This window comes from Acanthisitta chloris, unplaced genomic scaffold (genome assembly GCF_000695815.1).
Source record: "Acanthisitta chloris isolate BGI_N310 unplaced genomic scaffold, ASM69581v1 scaffold13284, whole genome shotgun sequence".
NCBI classification, from domain to species: Eukaryota; Metazoa; Chordata; class Aves; order Passeriformes; family Acanthisittidae; genus Acanthisitta; species Acanthisitta chloris.
Genome location: NW_008668886.1, coordinates 46,589 through 59,124, shown reverse-complemented (window position 1 = coordinate 59,124; position 12,536 = coordinate 46,589). Strand labels below are relative to the sequence as shown.

The 12,536-nt window shown below is 48.4% G+C and overlaps 1 protein-coding gene across 1 annotated transcript in view; it reads right to left on the bottom strand.

The window, feature by feature from the left end:
• Positions 1-12,536, bottom strand: part of LOC103800737 (calcium/calmodulin-dependent protein kinase kinase 1-like) — a 47,306-nt gene that overhangs the window by 27,589 nt on the left and 7,181 nt on the right. Inside the window, exons 2-5 of the mRNA XM_009073122.1 lie at positions 10,475-10,522; positions 8,675-8,728; positions 962-1,013; positions 292-425 (exon numbers count right to left, since the gene is read on the bottom strand). Of these exons, the coding sequence (XP_009071370.1) occupies positions 292-425; positions 962-1,013; positions 8,675-8,728; positions 10,475-10,522 (288 nt within the window). The remainder of the gene's footprint in view (positions 1-291; positions 426-961; positions 1,014-8,674; positions 8,729-10,474; positions 10,523-12,536) is intronic.

Here is a 12,536-nt window from a genome sequence, read left to right as displayed (position 1 = left end):
TGTGGACCTTCCCAGGCTTGTCTGCACACAAGTTTCAGTGATCAAAGCTTGCTGCTATTTCTACCAGCACAGTGTGCTACCTTCTCTTGGGCACCAGCCCACAGCCCAGGGTAAGTGTGTCAGTTTGTCCTACATAATTGGTATGATCTTGCTTGGAATCACAAGCCTAAATTTATGAACAACTATTTTAAACCAATTTTGGCTGAAGCAGGAGCTGCTGAAGAAAGATTCTCTTGTTGCAATACAAAGCAGACTTGTCTCAGCATAGCTTAGGGTGGAGAAGCAGCTCACCTCTATCAGCTTAACGATGTTGACATGGTCCAGTTTCTTTAGGATGGCTATTTCCTGATAGACTCTGTCCAGTGGTGCCATGGGTTTGGGCTGCTCTCCAGAGGATGCTTTAGACCCTCGGGGAGGAGGTCGACCTGCAAGTGTGACAACATGGTGAAGAACTCCTTTGTAGGCAGCACCTGCCATGCTATTCTGGAAGATCTCATTGCCTTGTTCTCATCCCAAAGCATGAGAGTCTCTCACCTGCAACTGAGACTTCCAAGCCCCATTCAGAGCAGCTCCTCCCAGCTTCCCAGCCTGGTGTGTTTGCCAAGTCCCATGGCCCAGCCACTGGAACCAGGTGCTAATCCAAGGTAGTAAAAGAGCCCTTGGGAGGAAGTGGACTACCATGCCTAACTTCTAGCACTTAATTAGGTTTTCACAGATGGTGAACATGGAAGAGTCAGTGCTTCAAACAGACTCAAAATCAGAGCCAGGAATCCAATTACTGTGTTGAATCTTCCTGCAGTTGTACTTACCCCTTCACTACCCACTGCCTTTTAACCAGCCCCCAACTACTGAGGCAGCTCTCAGGAGAGGCCAAGTTCTACAGTGCTTGCAGACAGTATTTCTACAGAGAGATTTGCCTATCTGAGGGCAACAGGTAGACCTCTAAATGTGAGATACCCACGTGGAAATCCATACTGCTTCAAGAGCTTCTTTTTGGAGAGGACTTTCATAGCCTAAGGGAAGAAGAGAAAGTAGTGTTAAAACTGAACAAGAGCTAAAGTGCTCATTGCTGTGAGCTGGGAGTATGCTGAGCATCAGAGACTGGCTCAGGTCTGCTCTTTAACCTAGAAAACAAGTGCCTTGGTTAGTGGTGGCCACAACAGACACTGACCCAGGCTTCCCTAAAGGCACTGCTACCCATTGTTTCATTCATTATTTCCTCATGAAAAATTAGATGGTTTTGATTTATCTTCAACTGGACAAAGAAAAAGGAGTCAAATATCTGCATTTGGGGCAGGAGCTTGAGGGAAGAGGTGAGTTCCTCTAGCTGACCTTCATGTACTTGCTGTTTTGGATGACCTATGGCCACGCTGCAAGTCAGAGCCACTTCAAGGCTGCTCCACCTTATGTTTTGCTTTGCCAGAGGGTCCAGGAAGCAAAAGAGCTGGAGTGTCATGACCATACAGCTAATACCCTTGCAACTTCCATCACAACCTGCCTGGGGAGGCCCTTTGCATACCCAATGACTATTTTTGCCCCATAAACCCCTTCCATACTGCCAGAGCAATACAGAGCACCTGCAGCTTGATCCAGTCCAGGACCATGATGAACAAGACACTGTGGGAATCCATCCCTGCACCATCAGGCATGTTGAGACCAGCTCTGGGCAGGAGCACAGCAAAGACACAGGGAGGGGAACAGGATTTTGCCAACAGCTTCCCTCCTTTCTCATACCCAATCTGGCATCACTGCAAACCCAGGCAGCTGAAGTGTGGGAGGGGGTCAGGGTAATTTTTCTTGTCATCCAGTTGGCATTAGCATAGTGGCAAAAGGCAATCTGAATTTAATAAACAGTCTCTGTGCCTCCATCTGCTCTGTGCGTTAATAACCTTTTGGAGGGCTACTCAGATAGCCCTGAGTGGCCCAGCAGATAAATATTTCATGAGGAACCAGCTCATGGTACAATCTGCTGAGGAAAACAGCCTATGCTCCCAGGAGCTGGGATGGTCACTCACTCCATCCCCTAGAATAAGTAGTTAGTCCTATTAATTAAGCATCCAAAACTGTAATTCACACTGGAGTGACTCCTGCAAAACATAATTAACCAAGGACTCCTGCAGGACACAGTCAAATGCCAAGGAATTTTGCATTAATACCACAGAGGCAGAGTCTCTGCATACTCCACATATACCAGGAACAGGTCACCAAAACCATTTCACCAAGCTCCTTCCCAAGCTGTTTTTATCCTGGCAGCAATGGCACTGCATGCCCCAGGATCCCCACATCCCATCAGTGCTCCTGCTGCAGACAGGTTCATGGCTCACTGAAAGGATTGTTATTTTTGGTACTGATCCAGTGAAATCCTCTGGATTTGCACCCGTGTAATTGAGAAGAGACATTGTGTAGTTCTCAATCCTGCCTGACAGCTCCAAGCCAACTGTTGGAATGGATGGTGTTGAGAGACAGACTCAGGAGTGCTTATCTTTTACTTAGCACAGCACTGTGTCCAATACAGACAGCCAAATGATTCATGGTCTGCTGAAAGAGGATCCAAGCTGTGCAAAACCACCTCCAAATATGGCCAGGATCAAGCCTGGAGGACTTCCTACGCTCCCACTTTTATCTCTCCAGAATGAAAATTTATGAGAAAAATCAAAGGAATTAGTACATCCATTTCTCTTTCAACCACTGCCAACCTAGGAGGAGAAGGCTCCTCTTGCTCCAAATCCATCTTGAGTCCTCCATGCCTTCTGGCAAGGAGCTTTAGAAAAAGGAGAAGATGCAATTTGCTGCTGAAAGCTCCCAAGTTGGGGGACCCAACCTAAGGGACTAAACCATTGCCACCAGCCATGTTCACCTCAGGCTAGTCCTTCCCAGGACAGGCTCTGGGAAGAGGGTGGAGGGAGCAGGAAGATACAGAGAGGAGCAATAGCAAAGACAAGAATTGCTGTCAAGGACAGAAATAGAGGTAACATCAAGGTAACGAGGTAACCATCACCCAAACTCCTTGAAGGATGCTACAAGGGGTGATGTGTGGTTACTGCATCATAGGTGAGCTGACTGTAAACCACTGCTACTGCCAGGGAAGAAGTGCCAGGACATTCCTATACCAGCTTCAAAGCACCAGGATCTGCTACTGCACAAGCAGGGCTGGAGCAGAAGAGAGGACCTGTCCCACCATGCTTACAAATGCAAACAGGGGACAAAGAGCAAAGTTCATCATGCAATGGGCCAGAGCCACCGAATTATCCCAAGAGCAGAGAGGAGAGCAGTGGCTGTGAAGCCTCACTTTAATTACAGTGAGCTGGCAGGACCAGGTTTCCTCCTGAATTGTGTCTGCATGTAATGGGAGCAACTCAGGGATGCTTCAGCAAACCTCTCCTTCCAGGCTCACACGCATGACAGAGCCAAAGACATTTGTACTCACAGGCAGAGCTAATTACCCAGATAATGCCTTTCTGATAAAGAACCAGCTCAGAGCCAAGCTGAGGGATTTTCCCTTTGCACTGGTGAGTGTTGCTTCAGCTTCCTCAGGAAAAGAGGGAACCTGGAGATTTCCTCCACGCATGCCCTTGCAAACATCTTCCTTCTGAATATTCACACGTGGACAGAAGTCTTGATGTTTCCCTTTGATAGGCAGTGGGAACTGTGTGAATTTCTCTGATGTATATTTATTATCCAAGTTCACTGTGCTTCTTCCAACCTGGTTGATTCTATGATTCTTCTATCAGTCTTGCAGCTGGAAACCACAGGGAAGCTGCCTGAGGGGAAGGAGATCCCAGGCTTGTGGAGAGGAGGAATGTCTGGAATACAGCAGCTTTCACAACAGCGAGGAGCTCAAGCTGCTGGTAATGACAACCACAAAATGGCCATTAGTTTGGGGAAGGAAGGGTGACAATATGATTGAGCCAAGGGAACTTATCACCTGTCCTTTGTGATGCTCTCACAGCACTTCGGATGTCATTTTATTTGCTAAGGGAGAGACTTGTATTGCAAGGGCAGAAGCCCTTTGCACAGTCCCTACCTGCAGCTCCCAGGGCAGTGGGATTCTGTTCAAAAGTTGCTACTAAGCACCTAGATCCTCTGCTAGTGCATGCTGTGGGAATGCTGAGCAGACTGGAGAGCATCTCCAGCCCTTCCTCACCTGTCCTGCCTAACGCCTCTCAGATAAAGTGACTGAGAGGGAAGCTCTGCTGGGAGAGAAGTGTTGTGAACTGAAAGAAAACCCTAAACCAGACAGGCTTCATTGCCATGGACCTAATATCTTGTTCCTGCTTTTGTCCCGTCAGCAGAATTCCATGGGCAGGCTGTGCCCCATCCATGCTGTGCCACCACAGCAGGGATGCCCTCCCAGAGCAGCTGTCCTCACCTACCTCCAGCTGTCTCCTGGAGGTTCCTGCTCTTACCTGGGGTGACCCAGCCCCTTACAACCCCACAGCTGAGCAGCATGGGGTGTTAGAGTAAGCCAGGGATCACCTCCCTGGTTCTGGCCACTCTGGAGCAAAGCTGGCAGTTGGTTCAGTAGCTGTTATGTAAGCAAGAGGATGAGAAACAGGAGCTGTGCCTTCCCTTCCTGCCTGGATGGTAACCAAACTGGATTCTCCAGGGGCTAGAAAGTTCAAGGCTTGCTGCTGGCCACCTTCTTCTCAACAGCAACACTTTGTTCAGGCATCGCTTTTATAAACTTGGAAGGAGTTTCTCCCTATCATTGAGACTTGGTAGAAAACAGCCCTCCATGCAAAGGTTGTTAGGTACAAACAAAGGCAGAGACACAATCACATAAATCTTGTTTCTTAGGAAACCAGATTAAAAAAGAAGGATAAGAAAAAAGAGAAACCCACTGACAACCTACAACACTATTGCCTTACTCCAGCAGTAGCATAACAAATGTTGATAATAACCACTTTTCTTTGCAAGCTGATTTAGAGATTGAAAATAGGAGGGAGACATGGCCTGAGGCATCACAGAATCAAATTCCATCAGCACAGTGGCTCCAAACTAGATCTCTGCCCGGACACATTTGCCTTTCCTTTATATTTGCTGATTTTTCACAGAGCTTGGCCTTTCTTTTTTTCCCCTAGTCACTGTCAAAGCATCTCCTACAAACTGAGACACTGAAACCTTCTCAGTGTAAAGGGTTCCTTGGCAGAGCCCCACAAATGCTGCTGTGCCAGTGCCCCAGGAGCAGCAGGGACCTCTGCTCTCAGAGCCAGCTCTGCATCCCAGTGGGGTCACCTCCTCAGAGGAAGCACTGGGTCACACACTCGGTGCTCAAAGTTCGATTTCCTTGGTCTAACACATTCCCTGCATCCACTGATGTAAGCCAACACATGTTTACAGCCCTCCATGGCACTGTGGTTGTTCTCAGCAAGAGTAAGGCTCTTGGAAGCACTCCCTCATCTTTAATGGAAGGTAAAAAACCCACAAAGTAAATACAACCCATCTACATTTTTCCCAAATGTGGTGAATGGATTTTTTTCTTGAGAGTTTTTCCTAATTCTAGGCCAAATCCAAAACTCATTAAAGCAGCATCAGTCTTTCCTTTTGCTTTGATAGGAGCTAGATTCAATCCCTGGTACCTATAAACTGCCTTTTCAAAGAAAGCTAGCAAAGGGCCCCAAAGGGCCTCAGCAAGAATCAGGAGTCACAGTCTAAATTATAGTCCAAAAAGAATTTTTTCTGCACTCTTTACTATTTTGTTCCTTTTCATTGCAGCACACTAGCTAACGACACTAAAGCAGGTAGCAACACCTTGGCCTCATGCTAAAACACTAACGACACTAAAGCAGGTAGCAACACCCTGGCCTCATGCTAAAATGCACACTTAAATCAGTTAGAGAATCAGATCACAGAATGGTTTGGATTGGAAGGGACCTTAAAGATCATTTAGTTCCAACCCCCTGCCATGGGCAGGGACACCTTCCACTGGACTAGGTTGCTCCAAGCCCCATCCAACCTGGCCTTGCTCACTAAAGGCCAACCAAGGGCTGATTTCCTCCAATTATCTGTTATTGCTTTTCAGCACTGAGACAAAAAACCACCCTCCAGAGCTAAATTCAGCTAAAAACAAACACAGAAAAGGCTCTCCCCAGCTATTAGAATCACAGTTGCTTCTACTAACTGCTGGTAACAGGCAGTTGCACTAGGTATCCCCCAGGGGGTTGGGGTGCACTGCTGTGGAGCAGCCCTGGATGGGAAAGATAAGCAGAGCAGGATGGAAGTTGTCCCAGCACTGGGAGAACACAAGGGTCAGGCACACCAGCAGCGTGGGGAGCTAAGCAACCATTAGCCTGTTATGTAATTGGCACTATTTCTCTGAAGCTTTGAAAAGTCTGCCAGGTCCTGGGCTATTTTAATGACTTGGAAAAGCAGAGTTGTCTCCATCAGCTTGGCCTTCTGGAAAACACAAGCACAGTCACCTGGAAGGATTAGGGGTGACAGGTTGTCTGCATGTGACTGCAGCTGGGGAAGGGGGAAAGCTCCCACTGCCCCAGCCAAGAGGGCAGGAGGCATATGAGACACAGACTTTAGCCTTTCAGCAGCAGTGCAGCCATCTGTGTTCTCCTCTCCACCCACCACAATCAAACACAAGCAGACATTGCTGATGCTCTTGCTCTGGTCTCATCTCTCCTTCCACTGTGGCACTCCACACACCTCCCAGGAATACCTTCACAGCCCCAAGGTCCCAGCTCAGATCTGGTTCAGACCCTGCCTCAAGCCACCACATGGAAGATCAGGCTGAACCAAAGGGCACATCCCTGCAACGGTAAGGAACCTACACACCCTGTCCTGCTTCAGGCAGTGAGGCTGAAACAGCACCTAGGCATGGGACCCCTCCTGGGCTGTATTAAGTGTTTGCTTAGATTAGAAACAGAGATTAAGTGAGGATTAACTAACACACACCAGGCTAACCTGGACAAAGGCTTTCACTTTTGGCTTTGATTTGATCAGCTGAACCTACATCCATGGCATTAATCTGCATCCAAAACATGGACAGGAACACAGCAAGCAATGCTAACCCAAACCCAGCTCTCCCCTGGTGAGCTGGGACAGCTGCCCTGGGCACCCTGCAAGCAGTGTGATGGGATTTCCTGAATGAAAGGGCAGTGGCAAAATGTAAGTATGACAATTTTCAAAGCAAAAAAATTTCAGCTGGAAATAAACGTGATTTATTAATGAGATGTGTTCCCACTCTGTGCCGCTGGTCCTGGCACTGCCTATGCTGGTGGGACAGATGGATCAGGGAAGCCACAGCTGGCACCATTGCTCTCTGCAGAACAAACTATCCTGCTGCAGGGCATAGCAAAGAGGATTCTGAGGGCAGCAGAGACAGGGAGCCATTGGAAACAGCAACTACTCTGGTGCAGTGGTGAGTCAGCTTGGAAAAGGACTGGAGAATGAAAGAATTGTGGTTCCTTTGCTTGGCCAGCTCCAGGGCACCTTGTCCAGATTTTTGTCTCATCTCTTCCATCCTTTATTTCAAGACATTCCTCCTGCAATTTCATGCTTACTGGAAGCAAAGAAGGGCTAACTAATACCCACAGGCATACAATTCCCACCTGATCTTTTCAGCCAGGCATGTCACTTGTAAATCCAAGAGTCAGGGAGGAAAAGCTCACTGGGGAGTAGTGGAGAATGAGCACAGTGTATACCTCCACAGCACACTCTTATTCCCCTTTGTAGCAAGACCAATAGGGACAGGGAGCAGCACATGAGTCTATGTGGGTGCTCTGATGGGCCCATTTTCACTCACATGAGGCCACTCTAGGACCCTCTCACCAAACACAGCATGGAGCAGCAGCTCTGGCAGGGCTGTGTTGGGGGCAGTAGGGCTCAGGTTCAGCATCACTGCAACCACTTAGCTCTGCTGAACAGATACCTGCCCTGGGATCCATCAGAAACTGCTGGAAGCTCTTTCCAGCAGCCTTCAGGCACAGCCACACACAGCGAAGCAGTTTCCCTTCCTTCCAGCTCCTGCCCTTATCCTGAACAAAACATGCCACAAGGTAAGCTCAGGGACATGAGCATATCTGCAGGCAGATTTTGCAGGAATTCCAGCTGGGATGGCTGGGATTCACCTGCTTTTGAAAGAGGAGGGGCCTTCAGCATAAGCAGCCTTTCTGAATGTGAAGCACTCCGACTCCGGCTTCAGCTCAGCAAGGGAGTTAAAAGCCAAAGTTTGTCTTCTGCCCTGCACTCTACACCTCAATGTCCTGACAGTGAGACCCTGTTCACGTGCCCCAGGCATCCCCCAGGGGGGTAAGATGCAGGGGAGCCAGGCACTGCCCAGCCAGGCCATGCTGTTCAGCATCTCTCATTTCCCCACAAAACACGCCTGCTCGTTCCAGGCCAATCTTCCAACGCACAGCAGGTGCTGAATACCACCACCCACACGCCTCTAATTTCAGGTGACCTGCTTCATAGCTAGAAAATGTCAAGACAAATCAGAGCCACACTCCTGCAGGCTGCCTCTGAGAGCCTGCCCGTTATGTAAGGCAGCCCACCCGATCCCCTCCCGCGCACGGGCAGCGGCTCCATGCCCAGTGGGATGTTCAACTCCCTGTATGCCACCCAAACCTGAAGGGCAGATGCTAACAGCAGCAAGGTAGAGGGGACCCAGCTCTCAGGAAGGTGAAGGGGAACGAGCAGCAAAGAGGAGCAGAGACACACTTACGTAATACTTGTCGTCGTTCTCGTTGTAGGCAAGTTTCACAACGCCGTAGGAACCCTAAAAATAAACACAAATGGCACAGTCAGTTCAGCAGCTTCACCTTGTTTGCTTGCTGCTCAAGGCTGGTAGACTACAGCCTTATGCAGGTTAAAAAACAGCTCCAAGGCCCCAGGCCATGCTGACCCCTGAGCAGAGTCTGCAGGTGATGTGACCCAGCAGTGAGGTTGTACATTTTGGCAGCTCCATTGGAGCCATGGGGTATTGGAGGATTAACAATGTCTGGAGGAGATGAGTATTCATTCACCCATCACCTCCTGCCCTGAGCCACTGTGTCTGTCTGAACTAAAACATGGATGAGGAGCAGAGAGAAAAATTTTCAAGCTGATTTTTTTTGAGTGTGCATGTTAGGAAATTCTGCATGAACACTTTTCCTGTACTCCTGCACAAGACCATTTTCAGCACAAAAACCTCTCCACAGTAAATGGACTGCAATGAAGACCAGCTGCCTGCCTTCCACAACCACATGTTGCCCAGGCAGATGCAGACCCAAACTGCTGCTGTATCCAGCTCCAGTGACAGCCTGAAGCCAAGCTCCATCCAAACCACTGTTTTTTTGCAGTTCTGTGTCAACACTAAACATTTTACACGAGCGAGACATGACACCGTGGCTAGCTATCATCCCTGACAGATGCCTGTTGAATAAATGAGTGGGATGAACACTAGAGCTTTTAAAACATTTCTCTTGGTTTCAGTGAGAGCTGGAATGAAGGTCCTGGTCTCAGAAGAGACCAACAAGCCATCTGGCTGACCCAGAAGCACACACAGCAGGCACAGCAGACCCTCTACCAATCTCACAGTGCCTATCTGCTCGCTCTGATCCACCAAGAAGGAGCACACAGGGGCAAATCCATGTGTGAGAGGGTCTCACTTAAGCCAATGACAAAGGCTGTAAGTGGGTCTGAAGCTGTATGTGCATTTGGGATGGAATCTGCTGTACCACCAGCAGTGGTATCTCCAGCCTTACTCCCTGCCTGTCAACAGCCAAACACACAGCACACTGCACAGATGGTATAAAGGTGCCTCTTCCCACAGCCTGGGCCTCTTCTTTTGGAGTCTGGGCTAATGAAACTTTTGGTGAAGGTCTCTGCAGCTCAGGGTGCTGTCCCTTTTGACTGCAATATTCCAACTGCAAAGGTAGGCACAGCTTCCAGACAGCACCATCGCTCCTGAGCCCATCTGCAAGGGTGGCAGACATCCAAATGTGCAGGTGTCTGAGCTGCTCACCAGCCCAGACCTCTAAATAACTTTGGAGGAATCTCTTCTGAATCATTCTGCAGCATTTAAACGTGGACTAGAATTAAGTGAGTGTTTCATACGACATAAAAACTTTAACTAGTCCTCATGGGGACCAAACACCTGTCCTGATCTTTTTTGTTTTGGTTTGGTTTTTTTTTCTCTCCTTGTTGTGCTTTTTTGTTTTGGTTTGGGTTTTTTTTCTCTCCTTGTTGTGTTGTATTAATGCATCAAAGGCTCTTAGTGTTACATTTGGCAAGCAAACACCCTGGAAGGGAGCCAGCTTTACCACCTTCTCAGGGAGGAAAAATAAATTTAGATTTCAGAGGAAGTAGCTCCACTTTGACCTTGAACAAAACTTAATCAACCTAATAAGGAATTAAAACCTCAACAAAAAAAACCCAAAATAAACACAAGTTACAAGAAGTCTTGGCCGTTGAGGTCCCTTGGGCTGGCACAGTCTTTCCACCTGTACTTATGTGTGTGACCAACACGAGCTCCAGTACATACCTTGCCTATTTCACTCTGCAGCTTGTACTGGTTTAATTGCACACAGTCCTGCAGATCAAAAGGAAAACATAATTAGAGTATTAGTAAAGGAAATAACTGAGTTTGAATCAGGTTCAAGTAGAGGCAGAGTGCTAAGTAATGAAAGACTAAATCTTACTTAAACTGGTGTATGTTAGACTGTAAGCACTGTATTATTTTTTGACACTCCAGGAGAATATAATTATGGGCTGAATTCTGACTCTGGTTGTGCTGGTGTAACACCTCCCCAGTTCCCCAGCACTGCTCCAGTTTCAGCCCAGGGAGCCTGACATCAGCCTTTGGCCTCTACATTGATCATCTCTATTGGACTGCTCAGTACCAAGCAGGAAAACCTCCATCCCCAGCTCCCCAGGGCTCTCATGGCCTGGCAGCTCCCAGCACCTATCTCAGCCCCAGGATCACAGCATGAGTCTGTGCCCTTCCCAACAACAGCCTGGCAAAGACAGGGATCCTCTGTGGCTGTGCATGATGGCTGTGGCTGAACCCAGAGGAACTCTCACCTGGATCACACCTGGAGAGGAGAGCACATGGAGCCAAGCTCCTCTGATAGGCAACACAAGCTGTACTGGATTCCCTTCAGCTGATACAGTATTTGCTAACTTAAATCACCTCAGAGCAGGTTTGATCTCTGCTGGCAAGCTCTCCAGCACTGAAACCCCAGGGTGGGCAGGTGGGGGTGCAGACTCCTGCAAGGTGTGATGATGGGGTGCTGAGCTCCTGACAGACCAGGAGCCACGCAGGGAGTGATGGTGGCCACAGGCATTGGCCACTGGAAAACAAGGTGGAACAGAAGAGTGGTGTGATTATCTGATGTTAAACCCACCCTTCCTTCAGCACTGTACTGCCTAAAGGAAAACAATTCCACAGCAGCAGCACTGTGAGGGGATCTGTGGGGGGAAAGCACAGCACACACCTTGCTGCAATGCCAAGCTCCTGGCAAAGAGTCTGAGTGCTCTTGCAGGGATCTCTGCAGTGCTGGCAGCAGGGAGAGTGGGCTGCACTGCATCTTGCTTTGGTCCTGACTTAACACAGCACTTAACTGCATTGCAGAGGAGAGGAAAGTCCCAAACCCAGTGGTGAGAGGGAAGGAAGGAGTTTTCAACCACAGCACATGGTGTGGGCTGAGCTTTAGATGGGACACACTTATATTTCTGAACACAATATTTCTTCTCTACATCACCAAGCACTAAAGCAGGCTGGAAATTCATGGCCAGCCTCTGCACCAGGCACTTCTTTGGGAACAGAGTCGATATAAAATATGCAGACAGGTAGGTTAGCCTTCCCATAAACCTCCAAATAGCCCTGCCATCTACACAAGCAGCACCACAACAAAAAAACACTGCCAGATGCCTTCAAGTTCATTTGTAAGAACAGGGGGTGTTATAGTTCCTGCCCCATGCAGCATTCCCACCAACAGCACACTCCTCTGCCTCTCAGGATGCAGCATGGATGTGGTAGATGATAATTTTGACTTTTCCCCATCACCAGCCAGAGAACACTCGCAACACAAGGGATCATCAGAGTGGAGAATAAGGGAATGGGGAACTGATGGCTTTTTAAGCCTCCAAGCAGTGGCTTCTCAGGAATATAAGGAATGGTTTAAATCTTGATCTTGTCACCAGTGAAGGGTTTTTTTCAACCTCCCTGACAGGGAAGAAGAACCAACTGTGAGTAATGGGGCCATAGAAGTGTATTAACTCTCCTGCTAGCAAAGTACATATCTTTCCAAAGGTAAAAACCAATCCATCAGAACTAGGAGCAACAAGAGAGGAGAAAGCATGACCCAGCAAAAGCCAAGATGCAAGGCACAAGGCCACTGAAAGATACAGAAAGAAAAACCCCCTTGAATTTTGCAGGTGGGGGCAGCACGGAGGAACCCAGAGTATGGACACATGGAGAACAAATTCCCCTGCACACACAGTGTCAGCAGATTCACTTCCCAGCACAAGGCTGTGCTTTGCACTGTGGTGATTTCCACAAATTAAGCAGCAGCAGTTTTCTGCCGATGTCTCCTGCCTTGGTT